This window comes from Poeciliopsis prolifica, unplaced genomic scaffold, assembly GCF_027474105.1.
Source record: "Poeciliopsis prolifica strain line A6 unplaced genomic scaffold, Auburn_PproV2 SCAFFOLD120, whole genome shotgun sequence".
In the NCBI taxonomy this organism is placed as follows: Eukaryota; Metazoa; Chordata; class Actinopteri; order Cyprinodontiformes; family Poeciliidae; genus Poeciliopsis; species Poeciliopsis prolifica.
In genome coordinates, this window is record NW_026562495.1 from 567,615 (window position 1) to 590,962 (window position 23,348).

Below are 23,348 nucleotides of genomic sequence, written 5' to 3' on the forward strand. Positions count from 1 at the left end.
AAATATGTTATCATTTGGCGTAGGAAAATTATTGAAAGCCTTGCTGTTAGGTTTTTGTTTTCTTCCCCCAGACATGAGTCACAACTCAGAGACGCCCTACATACTACACATAAACTCCAGATGGGCAATTTTATACAGTCAAACTTCCCAATAATTACCTCACTTAATCTACAGCAAGTGGACACTGTCAGCACTGATGAAGACTGACTCACATCAGCATGCCGAATGGTTGAACTGACTCACAGGCAAGGGAAGCTGGCCTTATTTTATAAGTCATTCAGCTAATTATTGTTTGACTTCATGTTAGATAACGGAGTGTAAAGTTTCCAACTTTCGGCCCAAACTGAAAGAATCAGAAAATGTAATTTTCACACCTTTCTTCCCAATACACATGCACTATACATGACATGTATCTTATATGTGTGGCAGGCCATAATGCTTCATTGAATGCACTTTTTTTTCACAATTTGTAACGCCTGAATTCAGATGCAGCAACTTTAGCTCACCAAGCTAAAGCTTTGATTCATCCTCCCATCTAATTCTCACAGACTCCAAATCGTTCAGGTTTTCCTTAAAATGTTCATGCCAGAAAGCAGCTTTAGATAAACTTACTCGAACGTATTTGGTCAACAGGGTACAAGTAACATTTCTAAACCAGAAAAGGGAGGCGGGGGAATTTAAAACGTTTTGTTAAAAATGATCAAGCTAAAAAAAATGTTTTCCCCCCATTTGGGGGGTAAAATCAAAGCTATGCAGGAAGTTTAAATGAAAAGCTGAGGGTTAAAAAACCTCAAATAAGCTTCGAGGAAAGTTCCCAACATGAACAAAAAGAAAAGTAAAATGTTTGGTTCAGCTTCATTCAACTGTACATTTTAACTTCCACTCACGCAAACATACAGTCCTTCAGATATCCCAGAAACCAACAACAAAAAGAAAAAGTCCACACAGTTTTAAAAAAATAGCGAAAAGATTTTTGTACACTTGGACACAACAACTGGTAACATGTTCCCGAACCCTGACGCACAAGATCCGCTCTCAGACGTGAGCTTGCAAGCTACAGTGAGTGCTTTTTTTCCCCTCCTTTTTTACATCTATGTAAGTATAGATATAAAAAAAAAACAAATGATCACAGTAGTTCAAATAAAATGGCTCCTTTTTGCAAATAAATAACAAACAAAACAGCCTTTGTTTACAGGACTTTGAGTCAACACAGTTCAAAAACAAAGGAGAACAGCAGCAGTTTTTAGTCCGAGATGGAAAATAAATACAGAGAAATAAAACAGGATCAACACAACAGGACTGGGGTGTAAAACCTCTCAAACACAGAGCTGACAGCGCCATCTGGTGGCTGGATACTAATGTCAGAATTCAGCAAACACAAAGACGTTTGTTGTTTCACTACATTTTGAAAAGGAGAATTTAAAATCTTAAGTAATTTTCTCTCCCTAATTTGGTTGATAAAGCCCCAAAGATTTCTATGGAACAACAATGGATTTTTTTTTTGTTCCTGTTTGCCAATGATTTAATGTTTTCTAAAATTAGAGTTTCTCCTTATGCATATTTAAAAAAAAAACAGCATTTGAACAAATTAGAACAGTTTTTAATAAAAAAAATTTAAATAAATAATAATAATAAAAAACAACAATCTATGAACAGAGAGGTTTTGGTTTTGAATTTCTTTCCTTAATTAAAATAAAAACAAAAGAAACATTTGTCCGTTTTCAGTTTTAAAAAAATCACGGCATTTAAAGATAAGGGCTTTTAAAATTACATTTAATTCCTCTTTGTAATAATTTTATAGCTACACAAAAGAAAAAATAGCTTGCATTTTTAGAAAATTCCTATTATCCTGTCGAAAAAGGCAAGTGGATTTCTTTATCTTCTTACGTTTTCATATTTAAAATAATAAAAATTAAACTAAATCAGTGGTAAAGAGAAGCAATGGAAATTAAAAGGTTTTCATATTCTCACTAAATGTTTTTAAGGTGGAATTTTTTTTTGTTTGTTCGACGTGAGAAAATCAGACCATATTAAAATTTCTGTCTCACCACTTTTGACCACAAAAATACAGCTTTATTTTAATAAATAATAAGTGTTTATTGTCTTTCTTGTGGTAACGTGAGATGAGTATAAATTTAAGTCAGGCTTAATTTTGTTTTTGTACTTAAAATAATCACCAGTAACCAGGAGAAACCAAATATCCAAGTTTAAAATATTCCAACCAAAAACAAAATGTTAGTCAATAAAATTTAACCAGTGTTTTTGTTTTTGTGATTAGAACAGAAATGTATGTTTGTTTTCATATTTAATATGATAAAAAAATAAATAAAATCATGGCAAAAAAGACAAAAAAACTGGCTGCAACCATCAAAGAGTGACTCTAGGGGGCGATGTTTCTTTTGCAATGCTCAAGGGCGAATTGATCAAAAATACATCTAACAGTTTGTCACCTATTTTTAAATTGATGAGAGCCACATGGACTTTACCAAACTCCAATTTGTGATTGTTGATTTCTGACGAGAAAGTCTGATCACCAGATCAAGCGCAGACCTGAACGCCTCACCTGCTGCACCGCACAGGTGAGCAAACGAGACCATAAGGGAAAAAAAACCCCATAAAACATTGTTTTTAGTTAAAAACTGTTTTCACGCTAAAAAAACTACTCCCATTTACTTCATTTTTCAGACTGAAAAGTCCCAAGATTTAGCTGTTGTAACAGGACAAACCGCTCCACTTCCTGGAAATAGTCCTGCTCAGGAAGCGTGAGGCTACTTCCTGTCTGCGCTGGACTGCAGCGAAGGGACTCCGGTGGGGGAGGGCGAGGACGGCGGGCGTTTGGCAGTCTCAGGGGGAGAAGAAGACGACAGTCTGTGAAACGTTTCAGGGAGAAGCAGAGCAGGGCAGCAAAATTATGACGAGAGCATTTTGCCCCTTCCTGTCTTCAAGAAAGGACGAGTGGAATGAACTACATTAAGAGAGACAGATAAGACTCAATCTCCCAGAATTCACTGTGGCTGGTTGTGGGAGACCGGCGGGAGCAGAGGGACACTAGAAAGACCAGGAGTAAAACGGGGAAGGCGAGCAGCAAGTTGACTTGAAATTAGTTTCGTCTCGTACTTCACTGTACACGGGTTTAGTCGTCGATTTCCTTCAGAACTTCTTGGGGCCCCAGGCGGACGTTTGCTTCGGGGCCACGCCGGTGCCGAACGTGGGGAAATCCTCAGCGCTGCTCATGTCTGGAGCCTGTAACACAAACACACAAAGTTGCATCCCTACGAACGTTTTCTACAATCTTTTACACTGACCCTAGTGTATTTTTGACCATCTACCACTTTGTTATGAAACAAAGTTAAACATTCGTCTCCACTGCAGGTTCCGCTTCAGCTGCCTGAACACCAGGGTCCCAGGTGGGCTCCTTAAGCACTGTACCACGGCTCTTAAGGGACAAAAAGCTGGTTTGATAAAAGCTAATAGAAATACTTTTTATGCATTTGTGCTTTCAGGCATTATTAGAAGAGCTTTTCCACCATAAACAGGTACAAATAATGCAGAGAGTGTTGTTTTTATGTCACTGAGTAAATAATTAATTACCTGCTGTTTCTCTGTTACATCGAGATAATCTAAGTACTAAAACTGAAATTATTATTTAATTTTGATACATTTATTTTTACAAAAACTGATAAGTTATCTTTCTTGAAAAGGCCATAAAGTGTTTGCAGATTGAAAGTTTCGACTCATAATTTAGGTCGACGCTCATGTATGCCTGCAGACGTGACTTCTGAATATTTACACATATTTCCCAACACTTTTCACGAATGAGACTAAAATTATGCATCCTTCTATTCATCTATGCATCGCTCCGTGTTGGTTTGCCACATGAACTCTCAGTAAAACACCCTGAAGTTTGTTGCTGTGACACAAAATGTGGAAGAAGTTCATCTTGCCCGTATATTTTCCATAAAAACCCACCTTGTTCCCTGCTGCGTTCCAGGGGGCGTCCCGCACCACGAAGCCTTTAGCCGGGCCCCCGCTGCTGTCATCCAGCCCTCCTGCTCCGCCTCCCCCTCCGTAGCGAGACGGAGGCTTCATGTACGCCGCCAAGGTCTCCGTCTCCGTCACGCTGAGGAGCTGAGAGGCAAACGAGGCAAAGTTAACCGACCAAAGGACCCACCATGTGACTCGTGTTATGAGAAAAGTGTTTTCATCACAGTTTTGCAAAATAATGTCTTATTATACAGGGAAAAAACATAAAAAAAACATCATAACACCAAAACTTCTTATTGAAAAATAAGGTTTTTTACATATTAGAATGTCTCCATTCATCTTTGAAACGTCAAGCTGTGCATTTATACGGTCAATGCAGCGACTGCAAACTCACGTAATCCTCCTCCAGGTTGAGCAGGTGATCTATGGCTGCGTCCACCGTGTCGGGAAGGCCTGTGACCGTCACCTTGTCTGGCTCGTCGGAGCCGGGCTGCGGGAACCGGATGTCCACCTGGAAAACCACAGCTCAGTCTGACCAGGTCCGTCTGGGTAAGCACTTCCCCCGCCCGCCCACGCCTCGTCGTCCGCCCTCACCTTGAACTCCTCCATCAGCTTGCGGATGGCTTTGCCCCGGGCGCCGATGATGCGAGCGTGAGTCCTCGGGTCCAGGTGGACGTCCTGGCTCACCATCTCCTGCAGCTCGGACACCAGCTGCTGGATGGCCTGACGGGCCTCCTCCACGTTCCGCTCGTAGCCGCAGATGACGATCAGATCCTGGGAGAACGACGGGGAAAGCTCAGGCGAGGCAGAGAGACGCGACGACGCGCGCTCGGTTTGTGAAGGCCACACACACCTGCTGGTCGTCTCCTTTGTCGGGGAACTGGATGCTGACGTCGTGGTCCTTCCTGATCTGCGAGATGACCGCGCCCTTCCGGCCGATGATCTTGGGATGAAACTTTGGATCTACAGACATGGTGACCTTGAAACTGCGCAGAGCCTGAGATGAGATGGCGAGAAAAAAGTTATCCAGCCATTGGGCTGAAACGATTAATCGTAATCATTACTGATGAAATAACTTTTAATTAATTTAGTAGTTAATTAATTATTAATTACGCAAAAACATGCAATCTTCTGGAAGAGGCAGTAATTAAGCTAAAACTAGGGCTGGGTGATATAGCAAAAAAATTAAATCTCATAACAGCAAATTTAATTTTCAATCTTTCCCTTAAAAAAAAAAAAAAAAAAGAAAATGCCTCAACAAAACTGTCCTTTCATTTCACTAACAGACAATAACGATCAGCTGTTGTTGTGAATGCAGCTTTGTGTTTTGTACCCGGTCCTCCTGCTCGGCTTGAAGCTCTTTGACCCGCTCCAGGAGGCCCAGCTTGGCTCGCTCCACGTTGGCTGCCAGACCCGTCACCTTGATCACGTCAAGCTGTTTCTCAGGCTGCGGCACCCAGATGTTCACCTGCACATCCAAAACAACGCTTCGCACTCACTCACAGGCCTGGTTCAAAACCGGACTTTCGAGCCCAAAAACAAATCTGGGCTCTTCGTCTCTTCCCACCTCGTATTCCTCCATCAGCTTCCTGATTCCGCTGCCCTTCTGGCCGATGATGTAGCGGTGCAGATCGTAAGACACCTCGACGTCCTCCGTTATGGGAACCAGCGCCTGCAGAGAGAGGAGGAGACGAGGCGAGATGAAACATTTACGCAAGCTGTTTCTCAGGCTGCGGCACCCAGCCTGAGAAACAGCTCAGTCCAGCTGAGCTGAAGCCGTGCTCACCAGCAGGGCCGTCCTGGCCAGCTCGCACTTCTCCGCCCGGCCAGAGATTGTGATGATGTCACACTTGCGAGGGACGAACTCCGCGTCTGGACTGACGTCACCGTTCTCCTGCGGCAACGCGTCCTGACCTAAGTTTGGCACAGGAAGCCATTGTTTAAAGAAAAATTAAAGATGAAAAAAATAATAATAATTTTTATACTTTCACTTGAGTCTCAACTGCTTCTCAAAACAGTCCAAGTGTTCAATTAGCAGAAGGCTTTTGGTGTCTGGAAAACGAGCCGTTTCCAAAACCTCTGCGCTGTTACCTAGCAACCCCAGTGGAGTCCCACCCTGTCTGAGCTCCAGGACGTTTGGTCAGCTGGTTTTACCACTATATGCTGCTGGAAAAGACAGGTGTTGTCAGAAACAACTTGATGCATTCTTGTGGGTTGTGCAGGAGGTTCTACTGATGCTTTTCAAAGATGTATAGTTGTATAATTGCACATCTGTTTGCATGTTTTTTAAGTGTGAGTGTAAATGTTGAGTTGGGGGATTGTGGCCAGTAGCATATTTAAAGTGACAGGAAGCCCTAAAAAGCACTGAATGACGATCCTTTCATTTCTGAAAAATTCTGCTAAAACCTTCGCGCTCTTTCACAGCTTAATTCTTCCACGTACAAAGGCTATTAATAGTTCATGATCTTCATGTTTTTTAAAATAGTCGGCTTTTTATGAATTTTTCACCCCATGGGGCAAACCGCTCGATCCTGTGGAAGACGGTCCCGACTCAGAGGGACTTGGAGGCCGTCCCGAGTCAGATGACAGTCCCCAGTCGGAGGACGGTCCCGTCTTTGCTGTGTTCCTCCTTAAAATTGTCCTTCACAAGATCCACAGTTGGTTCGTCGGCGGCTTTCTCTATAACTTTCCAAAAGAGTTGACTAAGAAAATTCCTCTTACGGTGATCTGGTGTAATTTGGCCTGGATGTACTTAGTTGCAGCAAATCTTTTTAAATTTCCTCCAAAAAGAGACCTTTGCTCTTGCGCAAACCTGACACTGGTCCTTCCTCCGACATGTTTTCTGTATTGAGCTAAAATGTCCAAATGGATCTTGTGTTATCTGACCGGAGAATTTAACTGATCAGTGACGTCATGGACTCTATGATATCAAAAAGTCATCCTTAGAAGGGCCTCATGACAATAGACATCACTTGAAGTCATACTATCTATGGAATGATTTTGTGCAAAAGATGCAATGAACATGTTTTTTATGGCCCATAAACCTATCCAGCTTTAACAAAAGGCAGAGAGGTTGTGTTTCTCACCTGCAGCGCTGTCGTCTCTCTCGGGAAACTTGATTTGGACCTCGTGCTCCCTGGTGATGTGCTGGATGCGGCTGCCTTTGGGCCCCATGATGGCGCGGTGGTGCCGCTGAGGGATGGCCACCTCCACATTCACCTGCGACTCCTGCAGCACAACAAGAGAGAGAGAAAAATAAGCTATTAATAGAGCCAATTTCTTCTGTTTGTGAAGCTCAAACAAACAAAAAATAATAATTACAAGAAAAGAGCCACAGATACACGAGGCCATGAATCAGCTGATGGATTATTCCTGCAGTCTGCAAGTGATACAATCCAAAAAGTCAAGCGGAATAAAACCTATTCAGAGCTGCAAAAGTTACAGCCTTTAGAATAAAACTTTAGTTTTTTTGATAAGCATACACTGCAGAAAATTTGTTGTCATTTTTAAGTTATGTATTTATTTATTTCTAATTTACAGCTATAGAAGCATAAAACTAGCAAAACATGTTTAGATTTATTTTTCTCTTATTTGATGTTGATATCTGTGGAAAAATATCACTGGTAATTTTAGAACCCTGGCTTATTCTTTATGATTAAGCCTACATTACATTAAGCCTGTCATTGTAACAAATTTTATTGAGAAAATGACAGTATTGTCATTTTTGAGACCATTTTCACATTTTGATAGCGGTATAATAATCCAAGTTCAGCCTCTCAAATCAATCACCTTTCATCTTTTAAATTACACTTAATACTGGACCTAGAAGATATTTTAAATATCAAAAGTCAAAAGCACAACCACACATTACTACAGCCATATCATAAAAGGATTACAATGTCTCTGTGAACAAAATTGCCTTTCAAAAAATATTAATCATCAGAATTGAAAGCACTCAATTAAATTGTTATGCAATTAATCGATTCATTTCTTATTGCGACTTGACCAACATTTGCTATAAAAGAAGCAAACATCTCTTCTCTGTGACCCACCAGGTCCTCGATGATTTCCTGAATGCGTTTCTTCGCTGCCTCCACGCAGTCCTTCGCTCCCTTCAGCGTGACCTTCTGGCTGCTGGAGCCGGTGCGAGGGAAGCTCACGGCTACGCCGCCATATTCCTCCGCCAGCTCCCGCAGGACTTGTCCTCTGCGACACACGAAGTGGCGATGGTGGCGAACGTCCACCTCCATGCTGTCCTCCACCACGTCGTCCTGGGAGGTCAACAACAGAAGAGGAGAACTGAGGCACAGAAAAGAGGCTCTCAGGAGTTTACATGCAGCAAAGTCTGGTTTTGGACCAATACAAGAAAATGTAGCAGCAACTTTTATTTAAACTCCACATTGAAAATGTTGAATTATAAGATAGTGTGATTGTTTACAAGTTGATTAAAGAGATGCAGTATGGCAAAACAGAAGTAATATGTCGTGGTAAAAGGAGAAAACCTAAAACGCTAAAGCCGCCAGTTACCAGGTTTTTGACCAGGATTTCCAGTTCCTTCTGAGCTTGGTGAACAGCTTCCTCCTTCCCCACAATGGTGATCAGCTCCTGCTCTGTGTCGTCCTGGGACGGGAAGATGATGCGGGCCCCCGTCCTGTCCCTGACGCGGCGGATGTTGGCCCCGCCTCGTCCGATCAGGAACTTGTGGTACTCGGGTTTGGCCTGCAGCTCCACGGTGAAGTTGTTGACTTGCTGGATGGGGAGTGAGAAAACAAAATAAGAGCGGTTAACTCACCCCAACCTTTTCTTCCCTTACTCTCCCTTGGTTTTGCTTCCACCAACCTTCTCTTCTGCCATCTGCAGCAGCTGTTTCTTGGCCTTCTCCACCTCGCCGGCGGGGCCCCTGATGGTGACCTTGTCTGAGCCGGAGCCCTCAGACGGGAAGTGGATGTGGACGCCTCCGCAGTCCTCCATGATGGAGCGCACCAGGCAGCCTTTGGAGCCAATCAGAGAGTTGTGCAGCTTGGCTGGGATGGCGACTTCTGTCTCCTTAATATTGGCCTGAAAACACATTCAGAAAAACAAAGCGTCTTCAGTCAGAGGCTTCTTCAAACTCACTGAAACACAAACCACTGCAGAAGATCTTTATTGCCTATAGCCATCGCTATCGACAATAACTCTTAGACACATAGATATGAGTAACAACAATATTTAATTTCCCGTTGGGATCAATAGAGTATTTCTGAATCTGGATGTGCGCTCTGCAATGGTCCAGTTGTGTTTGTCGTCTCACCAGGTCTCTCTGGATGGTGAGGATTCGATCTCTGGCTGCCTCACAGTTGTTCTTCTTCCCTGTGATGACTATGGTCTCAGAGTTGCTGTTCTCCGTCGGCAGGTCGATCTTAGTGTTGGTTTCCTCACGGATCTGAAGACATGAACATCCCCCGTCGTTTACAGCGTGTGTTACATTACCGCATCAAAGCCGATCTGCACCCTGACTGTCTGCTCTCACCTTTTTGATGTTGGCACCGCCCTTTCCGATGATGTTTTTGTGGAACTGTTTGAAGATGGGGACGGAAAGCGAGAAGCTGCTCTCGATCTGGAAGCAGATGACAGAAAGTCTCTGTGAGGTTAAGAGCTCAGCGGACAGTGGCTCGCCGTGGCGTGACTCCCACCAGCTCTGCGATGATCTTCTGCAGGAACTTTGCACATTTCTCCACCTCGTTCTTCGGCCCTCTGAGCTGGACGATGTCGCTCTTCTGCGACGGGTCGGGAAACGTAATAATGACCTAAAATTCAAATTAAGTAAGAGCAAACTTAAAGAAATCCTGCTATAAAGAATCATAAGGCGAGATCACGTTCCAGATTCTCACCTCAGGAAACTTATCTCGGACTTCCTTGATCTTCTCCCCCTTCTGGCCGATGATCGTCCGATGGAACTTCTGTTCTACTATCAGGTCTTTGGTGCGCTCGTTTTCCTGGAAGTGTGGAAACCTTTCTTTGGTTCACCTTCAAGCTACTGAATGAAGCAGCCTAGGCCTTCAGCCGGCTCTCACCATTCGCTGAACCATCTCGATGAGCTCTCTGCGCGCCATCTGCACTCCTTTAGGGTCTCCTTCGATGCGGACCAGGTTGCTCCTCTCAGAGTCCTGTGGGATTCTCACCGACACTTTGTACTGCTCCTTGATCCGATTGACTGCAGGAAGGAGAGAGCGCTGGAGTGATTAAAAAATAAAGAAAAGGATGTGATCCGTCCTCCTCTTGGTCTGACTGAGGGGACTGAGAGCAGCAACGTAACTTGACAGGAATCCAACGTGAATGCTCTGCTTGTAACAACATTTTTATGAAAAATGTACAGATTGTAAGTGTTTTTTCACACAGCAGATTACAAGAACGCTGTTTGACATATCCTGCTGCTTTGACGGACATTAATATACAAAAATTCAACATGACATAAAGCCAAGAAAAGAAGTGAACTTTATACAGAAAAGTAAGCAACGACTTCTTCCCAGTTCTTCCTCCAAGTGGAATAACAGAAAGTTAATTGGAAAGAATAAGTGTGGTAGAAAAATGCTCACAAGCAACAAAACCAGTTTCATTCAGCAATTTTGTGTCAAGAGATTTGACAGCAGTTATGCTTTGCTTTCAAGAAATAGTTCTGGAATATAAATCTATAGTTTAATAAAAAGCAATAAATTGATTGATCATAAGTCACAACCAAGTCTCCATCATTTCTCTTGCTGGTTTTCTAACCACACAGTAAGTTTTAAAGAGGAGCAGCAAAAGCAAATGTGGTGTATGTAACAAATCTGCAATGAGTTTTCCTCTTTGACTTCTCTTACTGTATTGATCATATTTTAGTTTATTGAGATGCACCTGTACATTTCCTCTGTAATTCAAAGGCTCTACCCGTCAGCGTTTGACAAATTTCAGGAAATAAAAAGACTCACTGTTGGCTCCGTTCTTCCCAATCAGGTGTCTGTGGAAGCGCTGATCGATGTTGACTTCGGTGTAGTCCATCCTCACAAGCTGCAGAGAACATGGACAGGAAGATTAAATACCTATCACTCTTTTTGAGTTATAGAAAAAAAAAGCGTTCACCTTTTCTGTAACATGTCCTCTTTTTTAAAATTCCTAATAAACATCCTATTATGGAATAAAATATGATTTTAAGATCAGAAATTTGTTTTAAATTGCACTTGAATTAATGCAGATTTTGCTATTGCAACTTCAAGATTAATCAATTAAAAAAGTGCAAAACGTTTCCCAGAGGATTACACATCTAATGCCAACTTTATAAAATTAAATAACTAGCTTTACTACAAATTATACACAAAAATACATTGTTATATATTATAATGTGCTGTGAAAAACTCATGGCCAGAATTGTGTGTGTGTGTGTGTGTGTAAACTCACCAGGTCCTTGATGATTTCCTGTATCTGCGTCTGAGCTTGCTCCACCTCCTCCGTCGGACCCTCCAGACTGATTCGCTCCTCACCATCTGTGAACTCGATGTGAACCTGCACATGAAAACAAACAATCTAGAGCCAGATGATATGGCAAAAAAAAAAATCGGATTTCTTTCCATGCTAGATTCCGATTTCAAGAAGTTTTTTAAATCTTTGCTCGTCGTTCGCCTCTGATCAAAGACGCCTGAACGTCGCCTTCTTACCCGCGGCAGCTGCTGCGTGATCCGCCCGATGTTCTGCCCTTTCTTGCCGATGATGAAGCGATGGAGCCAAGCCGGAGCGCTGACCTCCACCACCATCACGCTCTTCGCCTGCGAGCAGATAAAACACAGCTCCAACACCAAACACAACCTGCTTCACACACTGGTCAGCAGCAGCTTGTAACAACAGATTATAGTTTATAAAGGAGGGATATCTGCAGGAATCTACACCTTTCACAGAATGGAAAGGATAAATGAATCCAAGTATGCAAAGGTGTCTGAAAACATTTACTGTGCTCATTTTTTTAAAAGTTAGACACAGAAGAGAAAGAGAAAGGCTACAGATACATATCTCGAATGCTTTTTATATGTTATTGCTATGTTATTGCTATATTGTAGTTCATCAAGAAAAATTATGCCTGGCTATAATTGGTGTTGGAAATGGATCCAAAAAGATTCTGACCTTGGCGTAGACCTGTGTGAGAGCTGGTCCCAGTTTGTCTGGCTCCCCTCTGAGGATGATGGTCTCTGAGGCGGAGTCCAGCGGAGGAATCTCCACTGACACCCCGGTGGCCTCCAGGATCTCCTGCAGAGTGTTGCCCTTTGGCCCGATTATGTATTTGTGCTGGGACTTCTTCACCTCCACCGAGATCGTCGTGGTCTTCCTCTTCTGCGGGTCAGAAAACGACAAGTTTAGAACCGACGCGCTGAATGGAATGGAATAGGATTATATTAGTGATCGATTATTCCGGCAATTAACCATTTTAAAAAACTGGCAAATTCTGAAGATTTTTTTTTATCTAAGCCCTTATACATTAAAAGATACAAATAAGCAAATAATATTTTTTAAAAAAAAGGAAATAAGCATTTTATTGTCTAAAATGCAATATCAAAGGATTTGCTTGGAGATTTGTTGTACAGAATTTGAGCCGGCTGCCACTTGAGGAGTTCTGGTTAAACCTGTCTAGAGACAAATGTTCTTTAAATCTTAAGTGATAGATGTATGTATTTTTTGTACAGTATTGGTTTAAAATATAGTCTAATTGTGTTCTTTTTCTGCAAATGGGTCTTTTTTTGAGTCTGCATACTCCAGTTAGCGATTAATCGATTACTAAATTAGTTGATGGCTATTTCAAAAATTGATTCATCTCGATTAATCGTTTCAGCCTTAAAAAGGAACGAGGAATAGAAGCAGAGGAGAACAGGAGCTGAAAGACTTCAGCGTTTGTTTTCACCTCTCATATTTGTGCCCTAAATGGTTTCAGCATTCTCATCCTCATGTCCGGCGCTGAGATCTAATTTTCTCTCTCTACATCCGCTCCGTCCCACTTATCAAAAGGACACATCTACAGGACATGTACAAAACCTTCCTCTCCATGTGGCACCGCTCATCTAACGCACTTCTTCTAATCTAGTCACTTCTCCGTCGGGGAGGTGTTGGCAAAACAAGCATAGAAAATGAGTAACATGTTTATCAGAGGAGGACTGTAAAAAAGACGCCTCGTAGTTTCTCCGTCACCTTGTCTTCGTAGATGGCTCGGATGCGATTGACGGCCAGAGCGACTGCCTCCTTCTCTCCGGTGATGACGATCTCGTCCTTCGGCAGGCTCGGCGGCGGGATGCTGATGCGGGCGCCGGTCTCCTGGCTCAGTTCCTGCACCAGCCTGTTGTGGGCGCCAGCGATGAAGGGGTGGAAGGCTTTCTCCAGGGAAAGGCGCTCCACCGCACGCTTGTCCTGCAGAGCAAGGGAGAACAAAACCAACACAGAAAAAGAAATTATGTATATTGTAGACGGGAACAAGAGTCAAACATTTTCTCACCAAGTCATGGATGAATTAAAATATTAACCCACAGTAATTTATAAACCTTAAAAATAATAATCACTGCTCCAAATGCACAAATTTCTGTTTTCCAGGTCAGTTTTGGTAACATTAACTCATATTTTTTTACTCAAAAATATTGTTGCTGTAGCAACAGCTTGTCTTTCTCTAATCAAGGATTGGGAAAGTAGTGATTTGTGCTTAGCTGTGATTTATTTCATAAACTTAAAAGAAACTGAAAATAGTTTTCAAGATTTGCCTGAACCTGAAATTCAATTCAACTCAAGTTTGTTTCATCAAGAACAGCAGAGTAAACACTGTTGCATAATAAAAACAAAGTAACCACTGTTTTGTACAAAGGTTTTCCAGCCACAGGCTAATTTGCAAACCCAGTCCTCGGTTGGACTTTTTGTAAACATAGCAAAATTAGAATTAAAGATCAAACGATTCCCGGCACACGAAAGCCAAACAAAAAGAAATATTAGGTAGTTGTGATCTTGGCGGATGAGTTCCTAGAAATGGACGTTATTTTACAGAAACTTTAAGCTTTCCTGAGTGAATCTTCTTGGATTTAATGACGTTTTTGTTGCTTTAATTTATTCATTGTGTTTAATCCTATTTTTCCAGACCCAGATGCAGAATGCAGCTGCAGAAATCGCTTGTCTTCATTTTATCGACACGTCGGTGCAAAAAGAAGCTGGTTTGGATTGAAGCCTTAAACTTTTGCCAGTCAAGCATACCCCAGAATTGGTTTTACAAATCCGAGCGTCCCTCTGCCTGACCTGCTCTGCTGAGATCAAGAGGATTTCGTGGCGAGCCTTCTCAATGCCCTCCTTGGTGCCGGTGATGCGGATGTTGGCGCTGGGGTCGTCGGGTCGTGGAATAGCGATCTTGGTGGCGGTCTTCAGCTCCAGCTCCTGCAGCTTCTCACCGTTCTTACCGATGACAAAGCGGTGATGCTCCTTGGGAATGGCGACCGTAGCCGACGCCTGCAGCAGCAGCAACAGCAGGAGAAGTGAGATGCATTAGCAGTGCCGAAAAAACAGCAGGTAACCAGGTAGGAGGAAAATGTTATACTTTGGATATAATGTAAAATAAAGATCAGCAAACATGTGAGAAAACGAGTGTGCGAAGAGGACAAAATGTTTCCTTGCGATTTCGTCTCAATAACCACAGCTCAGCTAAAAAGATGAACTTCAATGCAGAAGCTGAGGTGGGAATCAGCATGTTTGCTGCTGAAGCCTTGAAACAACCGCCTGGGAGCTGACGGTCAATTTTCAACTCCACTTTTTGTCCTTAGGCGACCTGCAGAGACAGGAATGTTGGTTCTTCCTATCTCTGTTTAAACTTATCTTACTAAGGCTGAGCATCGCAAGACTGAGATCCTGTCAAGGCTTAAGTTCTGTGAAATTCATCAGTGGCATCGGAAATCTTTTCTTTGCATCACTGGGGTTGGATTGCCGTGACAAGAGTTCAAGGAAATCTGAGTTTAAACGTCTAAATTGCATCAGAAGGCAGCATATCGATGGAAAGGTAAAGACTGTATCACAAGAGCAGAAAGTAGACATGGCTGAAGACATCTAACATATATTCTCCCTTGGTTTCTCCCTTTGTTTCTCTATTTTTGCTGCATTCAGGACATTAAAAAGCAGAAAAACTCCAATCTGAAGATCTTTAAACCAAAACAAAAAAGCTTTAAATAAGTTTTTTGTGTTCAGATAAAGGCATAAACAGGTGTCACGTCTAACTGTTGTGTTTCACCTTACACTGTACGATGACTCATTTACAGTCTGGTGAACATGCTGAGACCTTTACAGGTGCAGCTGCTCATAGTGTCAAAAGGGACCGTTTAGAAAAAACGTTGAAGGCAGTCGACTGATTTGATGTGGGAGAATAAAGTGACACAGGATGAAACAGAATACAAACATTTGTTGCCTCGTCTTCTAAAGTCTCCCTTCTCTTCTCAAACCACAGCTCAACTATAATATCAACCTCAACAAAACAACAAATAATGAAACTGAGAGATAAAACAATGTGAGAGAAGCTGTTTTTAGCAATAGTTGTAACTTACACCTTACGAAACAGTGTTTTTAAAATCTTACTAGCACTTGCAGTCCTCTTTTTCATCCAGCAGCCAAAGTTTTGTCACCATTTGAAGCCATATTGAAAGAAGACCTCAGTTTTTCTTCACACCTCCCACTACAAATGTACTGAGCCGTCCTCAGGTAACAGCTTAGGAATCAACTCCCAGTATCTGTTGTTAGTTTTACCTCTGATTTAGTCAGATGCACCCCTGGCAAACAGTCTCCACAGGTTAGCAAGACTTTTCTAGCAGCTAGTTAGTGGCAGCTTCAACCGCCTTGAATCACAAAGTGCGATGAAAGTGTTTGCATGTGATAAACTTTTGCCTGACTATGTAGAATATACTAGATTTAATAGTTCTACTAGGATAACATTTAAGACTTGTAGGCCAACTTAGATTTTTGTAATGCATTTGAGATGTTTGAAGGCTTTTAAGGATGTGTGGACATCCTGTTTATTACAAAGATACTTAAGAGGAGCCCCAAAACACAGTTACCTAGAACGCCTAAAAGGATTTAGCTTTTATTTTGCTTTATTTTTTCTCCACAGTTAAAGTCATGAAGAAAACCAAACACAACAGTGGGTTACGCATTTACCTGCGTCTGCAGGCGAGCTACGATTTCCTTGCGAGCCTTCATAACCGAATCCAGTTTGCCAGTAACCATGATGGACAAGCCCTGGTCCTTCGCCAGGGACAGCTCAATGTGTGCTCCGGTCCGCTGCATGATGTCCAGGCACACCTTGGCCTCCTCTCCTTCCCCAAACTGGCTGTTGTCCTTGTAGCGCCGCTCCTCCAGGGGGACATGAAACACCTGAACACAAGCAGGTTTCATTACAGCAGCGATTCATCTGAATATGTATGCGTGTACCTCAGCGATATCCTCACCTGGGTGATAACTGAGGCTTTGATGGGGCGGATCTTGCTCCCCCATGCCGAAGCCGGCTCCCCCGTCTTTTCCCCCGGAGCGCCTTTCTCTGGCAGCGGAGGGAAGGCCTCCAGATAGGTGGGAATGTAGGCCTCATCCTCCGGGACACAACCTGGCCCGGTGAGGCCAACATGAAAACATTCAGCAGAGACACAGAGGGGGAAAAAACTACAATATAAAACACTAAGCAGGAGATTAGAGGAGAAATCTTAAAGATTTAAAGATTCTAAAGATACTAAGGGTTTGTACACTTTTCCCACAGTAAAATTCAAGCACTTTCAACACAATGTTTGGAAATAAAACAAAACAAATTAACTAAAAAAAGACAGTTTTAGTTAACTACTAAATGCAATAATTTATGATTGTTATTAATATTTTTGTCCACAAAAATCTCTAAAAAAAATAGTTTTCTACGTTTTCTGGCATTTGGCAGCTATAAATGATTTTGTTAATATTAACTGACCCTAACCCTTCCCTATTTAACTGCAAACAAGAAAAAAAGTCTTTCTTTTTATTACATGTTTGAAATTTTCTGGTTTCAACAGTAAATGAAGTTTTTCAAAATTAGGCTGTTAATCAAACGTTAGATTGCATTTATTTACAAAACTGTGCGGCTTGAATATCAAGCACTTTCAAGGAATTCATACAGAAATCCAGCTTTTACCATGCTCGAAAGTGTTTGATCCAAGCAAATTGAAATTCAAGCATTTTCAATGATTTCAAGAACCGTAACAACCTCTGAGTCAAAGTTAGCAGAGGTTACCTGTAATATCCTGGTCTTTAAGACCACTGCGATGCTCGGCGAAGCTCTCCGGGGTCAACACAGCCACTGAGCTCATGATCCAAGACTTATTCCACTTTTCCACTGAAACAAACACAAAACACAGTCCAATGGGTATGAATGAAAAACTCACACCAATCTGCAAAGGAAATATATTAAATTCAAAGAATTGTCTCTTAACTCATTCTGTCCTCGCTCTACCCAAACCTCAGAAGAGCCCCCTCCTCACCACCCTGCCTCACTGCTTTCCCTGTGGCTGCATCTCCACCTGAGATTCTCCAATTAGCACTTCTTCAAGCCTCAGACAAACACACTCCATTGCTGCCTCGGGGACCGTGTTATCACGAGTCAAAAGAGTGCATCAGTGGCTAAAAACAAGCGCTGCTGACATTCTTGTGATGCATGATCACTACCTGCGCTCATGTTTTCCTCAAGGAGTTTAGATCTGCAGATCTTTGGCGGGTTGGACCGGCTGCATGTGACAGACCGGTGTGTGTGTGCTTAGAGTCTGGAGATCTAGAGATAGTAATGCAGTAATATGTAGTCCATATTAAGAAGAAATCCCTTCTAAGAAACATTTAATCTGCAAAGTCAAAGTAAACATTTATTACAGCTTTTCTGTTTTCTGAATTTAAAAAAAAGCTGAGCTGGGTGCTTTTTTCCCACTAAAGTTTTTATCATACACAACAGGATGTCTCCTTATTTTGAAAAAAACATGTAAATATTTCACTGTGTCACTTAAGAGAAGCCCAAAAGTGGCTCTTCATTTCTCCCTAACATTGGATAAATGTTCCAGCTGGGCGCATTCCTCTGAAATATTATTATTTTCTGGAAAAAATTCAACCATTTTATGTTTACATTGCTATAGGAAAACACATAGCCTAACGTAAAAGATGAATTTTAAGAAATGTGGATGGAAAGCTGCTGCTGTGTCAGTACGAGGTGAAACACCCCAACTAACACGGGCTTACCTGCAAAAGGTCAATTGCCAGAGAGTCCGTCCAGTTAGCGGCTACCGAAGGCGCTTCAGTGTGAGTGTGTGTTTCAGCTCCTGGGCGAACGGGGAGGAAAAGAAAGAGGCTGAAAGTGAACACCGTATATCAGATGGAGCTTCACCATGAATGCCGGGCTGCTGTTGTAAACAGCCACTCTGCACTGCACCTTACACTGCCTGGATGAGACTCACTCTCCTCCTTCCTTCATTACTTGCCTCCTTCCTTCATTACGTGCTTCAGAACCACTCTGACACTCCCCTTCCTCCTCCTACTCCTCCTCCTCCTTGTGTGAACTAAACTAACATAAGCCCTGAAAATTTCAGGGGAGGGGGATGCTGCAAAATACTGCACTGCAACAACTCTAAGTTTTTCTGCATGACCCTCCAGACCTCTACATATGCAGAACCTTGTGTTTCACTTTTCCCCTTTCGGTCACACTGCAACCACAAACCTGTTTGTGTTTTATTGGGACTTTAAGTGATAAATCAACATGACATAAGGCATGGTTGTGATGAGGAAGAGAAACTGATTTACAAATAATTTAGATACTTATTATTTACTGTCAATCGATGCAATTATTTAAAAACACACGCATTTTATACCAAGAATGGACAATATTTTAGATAACTTATCCAGGTTTATTGTAAAAGACCAAACGTATTTATCCTCCATCCATGTCTGCTCAACTACTATTACAAGTGACACAAAATATTTAAATTTTGATATTTTTTGTAACTTGTTGGTTTTGTTATTTTTCTGAATGTTGTGTTTTTTTATCAGACTTCTTTAAAAATTAAAATAATTCAAGTCCCCTCATTATTGGTGCATAACTGATTATTATGCTTTAGGAAATTTTGGAAGTGAAATCTCCTTTTCTTCCCTCCCCACCATTAAGCCTCGGTTACTCTGATTACCTTAAATAAAATTCACCTATTTCTAATCTATAGATAGAATGTAATTTCACTTGACTATGTATGATCAAATTGAAACAACTTTTTTGCAACGTGAGACAGCTTGAGACGTTTATTGTGAATTTGTACATTTCAGCAAACCCACAGACATGGCAGTCTGCCAAAACTGAGGCTTTGCAAGCAGAGCATTAATCAGAGAAGCAGCCAAGAGGCTCGTGGTGACTCTGGAGGAGCTGCAAAGATCCACAGCTCAGGTTTGAGAATTTGTTGACACACTGAATATCAGTTCACAAATCAGAGGCTGTCCAAGGAAAGCCATAAGAAGTAGTTCAATATTGGACTGAAGTCATGCAGGAGAAACAGCAAACATGGACAAAGATGCTCTGATCCTACTATTTAAAAAAATAAATGTGTGTAGGAAAACATATCAATTCCTCTGTGAAACATGGTGGTGGCAGCATCATGCTGAAGATGCTTTTTTTTCGGCAGAAACTTGCTGGTAAATACAAAAAGAGAACTGATAGAAATTTCAGCCTCTGGATATTTTCCAAAAGATTATCAGTGATTAAGGTGGAAAAATGTAATGAGTGTGATTACTTCTGCAAGGCATTGAAAATCTCCAGCTTTTACAGTGCAGCTGTATCTCAGCGAGTTGCATGAACAGACAGTTTACAAAAGAAACAACAAATAGACCAACAACAGCATAAAATATGTGGCTGCCCAAAATTTTAAATATCGATTTGTGTTTCAAACTGAGACAGTAATGTTGAAAAGTTTCAGAACTGGCACAAACAAAACCTGCTGCAAAGACTTATTCTGGAAGGTAGTCAGGAATCAATAAAACATTGACTTTTATGTCTGATTTTATAGAAAAGCATGAAGAATTAAGGTTAATCTCACAGAGGGAAGCAAACAACAAGGCACTGAGTGACGCTGCTTCACTCTGACCTGTCCCCAACCAGCAGGCCTGGGTATCTTCCGCTGCAGAGATAAAGTTTCTCCATGCGTCTCCTCTGCATGATAGATGCTGAACTGTGTCTCATCTGACCGGCCGACTAAATGAGACCCATCTGACTGGCAGCAAACAGCACCAGGAAGGAGTTTCAGGACAGAAAGTCCGTCCCAAAACCAAATTAATTTGATCAGCGTGATCTAAGTAGGATTAATGAAGGCAGCTGGAAATACTGTCAGGAAGATAATAAAACACAAGCCTTCAAGTCTTAAAACCGATTTTAAAGCAACATGGATATGACTATCATTTCATATTTTGCTGTACCTGCAGTGTTTTTTTATGAACTCTGAGATGGAGCTCGATGAAACACTTAAGACTAGTTCTAGTAAGGGTAAAATAAAGGCTGACCCTAAACCCAGCAGTACCCAGAAAGAACCCAGGCATGCACAGGGAGAACACGCAGACTTCATGCAGAAAGACCTTGGCGGGAATTTGAACCCAAAACTTTGCACTTGCAATGCAACACTACTGACTGTGTGAGATTATGCAACTGTACTTAAAGGTTATTTGTGTTGAAGATTTGTACCTTTCACCTGAGGAGCCAGCATATGCATGTGGCCATTTAAAATAATCATTGTGAGTTTACCATCAACTTTATCTTTTCTATCGACAATTACAGTTTCAAGAAGAAAATAAATAAATGGTTGAAAGTGTATTTATTACTTGCCTTTGATAACCTATAGCACAGGTATGAGGGCCTATAGTACCAAATTGCTATAAAACAAATAGATTGCCATATTTTACAGCGCTATTACATTGTAATGCGTGTTTCTTTTAGCCTGTAATGCACGTGGGTGAAAGACAAACACATTATTAGGCTTTATAAATAGGCCCTCGGCTGTAGAATGTCTATAGATCGGTACCGGGCATTAAAGTAACCCGATTGCCCGACCTCTATTAGTGTCTGTGTCAAACACGACGAAGAACCTCATTGATTGTAGTTAATGACTTACTGGGGGTATAAAGCCCGAAAAACAAAGTGAAGGGACAAACATAGCCCAGCTATCATTAGCGCGGTAGTGAGTGTCAGTGGCAGCGTGCTATCAGTTTCCTCCAGATGAATAAGGACCATTAAACCTGACTGAGCAGCCAGTCGCACCTCGACGCTACATCTGCATGGTTGGTCCTTGTTAGCCACTCGGCTAATACAACCTTTGCTAACACGGGAAACCCCAGGCAGGGGATTTATAACATCAAACCGATCCGTCCGCTATGCTAACACGCACTACACTGAGCCGACCTCGGCGAGAGATGATTAGGTACAAGGGCTTTCCGATAATCGGCTAAAAAAACCAAGCCTCGCGCGGAGAGATGACCAGCTCCAGCTAGCTAGCTCTGGGGGCGCAACCTCGCTATCCCCACATCCTTCTCCTGAATAAACGGACCGGTTCACTAGTCACGCAAAGCTACACTGAGACCTTAGTCGTATCGTTTACAGGCTAGTTTTTCTAAAAAGTGGCTAAAGATAAGCAGGGAAATTCTACCTTTCAGAGAGAAATGTAGCAGAGGTGTTTGACAGGTGACGGTGTAAACACAGATGTGATTGGTCTACGAGCACTTCCTCTCCCCGCGGAGCGATACGAGCGGGCACTGCGGTCGCTAAGTAGAAAGCCAGTGCCGCAGTATCTATGCGCGTCAAGCGCAGCCAAGTTACATAGACGGGCAATTCTCTCCATTGATAAAGGACATAAATATGGATTATTGATCTAATGTCCGTATTTTAAACGACACGATGGAGCTGTAAGTTGTAGAATTTCACGTCCACCAAACTTACCGGGTCTACTTCTCATTCATGACTGCCTCTTTATTTGATGCACTCCTCATTCAACGTGTGGTGCAAGGGAGGGTTACAACAGGAGCATTCAGCACCATGAGAAAAAACAGAAGAAAAAAAGACTAATAATAATAGTAATAATAATACCATAGGTACTGGTGGCATAATTGAGGGTGTTTTAAGTTAATTATAAAAAATTAGAAATAAATAATATAATGAGTGTTATATTATCATTTGAATCGCATTATTATACCTGCCTCCATTATTAATTTTGTGAGCCTGGGCTCATTAATTAATAGTGTATGAAAAACAGATAACATATATAGCTTAGTAAAATGCTTAATTTGGAGAAGATGTTTAATTCCCATTTAATAAAAGCCTTTAAGATTTTTTATATGTCAAATGTAATTACATTGATTTTTAAAAAAGGATTTAGATGTAAACCTGTGCCTTTGAAGTCAAAATTATGTATGAATTTTGAGTCAAAGGAAAGAAATATGTTTTTGTGATTGCCTCATTTTAACATGCTTGGAAGACTTCTTGCTGGAACCAGCATTTAAAATCCAAGCATTCATAAAATTATAACAGTGAAGGTTTTTTTCTTTACTGCCAAAGATTATTTCGATTAAATATCTTAAATTAAAGGAGACTGAAAGGACAATATTAGAAATGGAAGACATTTTTGTATGGTGAGTTTGCTGGATAAAGATAAATATCACTAAATTTGCTTTTCAAACCATTGTAAATGACAGTTATACTAATAGATATTCCATATAAATTCTAAAAGTTAGATAATTGAAGCAAATGCACTGGAATTGTTTTTCATATTTAATGTTATAGTATGTTCTATACTCAGACACTAGGTGGGAGTATCAGACAAAGAGACACACAAGTGGGGACATAACTATTGTTAAGTGTTTCTTTGTTATGACATCGCAATAACACTTTTGGTAAAGATCATTATAATTTTTATTGCAGCCAGTTTGGTGTCCAAGCTGGAAAATGATCTCATGTACATGTCAAAAAGTTGTTTTTGAATATTTATGTTAAGGTAAACATAAAGTCTAACCTATTTAAAATGTGTGGAGTTAGATCTGTGCCAGGAATCCAACCAAATTATATTGACCAATTCTGTCAATTCTGATAAGAGGACTGGCCAAATGTCCAGCAGAGATTGATATGCCAAAAGCTTGATGGCTGCAAAAACCATGTGGAATTTTTTTATTTTTTTTTTGCAGTCTGCAGCATTTTGAATGCATAAGCAGTCATTTGCAATTTGGCACTCAATGATACTGCTGCGGTGACTGTTATGGCACTGTGCTTGGGGCTGTTTGTACTCAAGTAATGAAATGAATTTGTTAAAAAAAGATGTGTCGAGTTACTTTCTCTTTGCCTG

At 41.4% G+C, this 23,348-nt stretch overlaps 1 protein-coding gene across 1 annotated transcript; it reads right to left on the reverse strand.

Moving 5' to 3' along the window:
* Window positions 1-836: 836 nt before the first annotated feature.
* Window positions 837-21,741, reverse strand: hdlbpb (high density lipoprotein binding protein b). Its single transcript, XM_055024431.1, has 28 exons — window positions 21,663-21,741; window positions 18,232-18,311; window positions 17,243-17,344; window positions 16,440-16,591; window positions 16,150-16,365; window positions 14,254-14,460; window positions 13,171-13,386; window positions 12,115-12,321; window positions 11,655-11,762; window positions 11,398-11,502; window positions 10,932-11,010; window positions 10,038-10,177; window positions 9,855-9,959; window positions 9,657-9,770; window positions 9,494-9,580; window positions 9,275-9,406; window positions 8,824-9,042; window positions 8,512-8,733; window positions 8,037-8,255; window positions 7,071-7,212; window positions 5,771-5,898; window positions 5,552-5,656; window positions 5,318-5,452; window positions 4,838-4,981; window positions 4,579-4,758; window positions 4,379-4,495; window positions 3,970-4,128; window positions 837-3,243 (listed from the first exon to the last, which is right to left on the reverse strand). The coding sequence occupies exons 3-28, from the start codon at window positions 17,316-17,318 to the stop codon at window positions 3,151-3,153; spliced, it is 3,807 nt and encodes a 1,268-aa protein (XP_054880406.1). The 5' UTR covers window positions 17,319-17,344; window positions 18,232-18,311; window positions 21,663-21,741; the 3' UTR covers window positions 837-3,150.
* Between the last annotated feature and the right edge of the window lie 1,607 nt (window positions 21,742-23,348).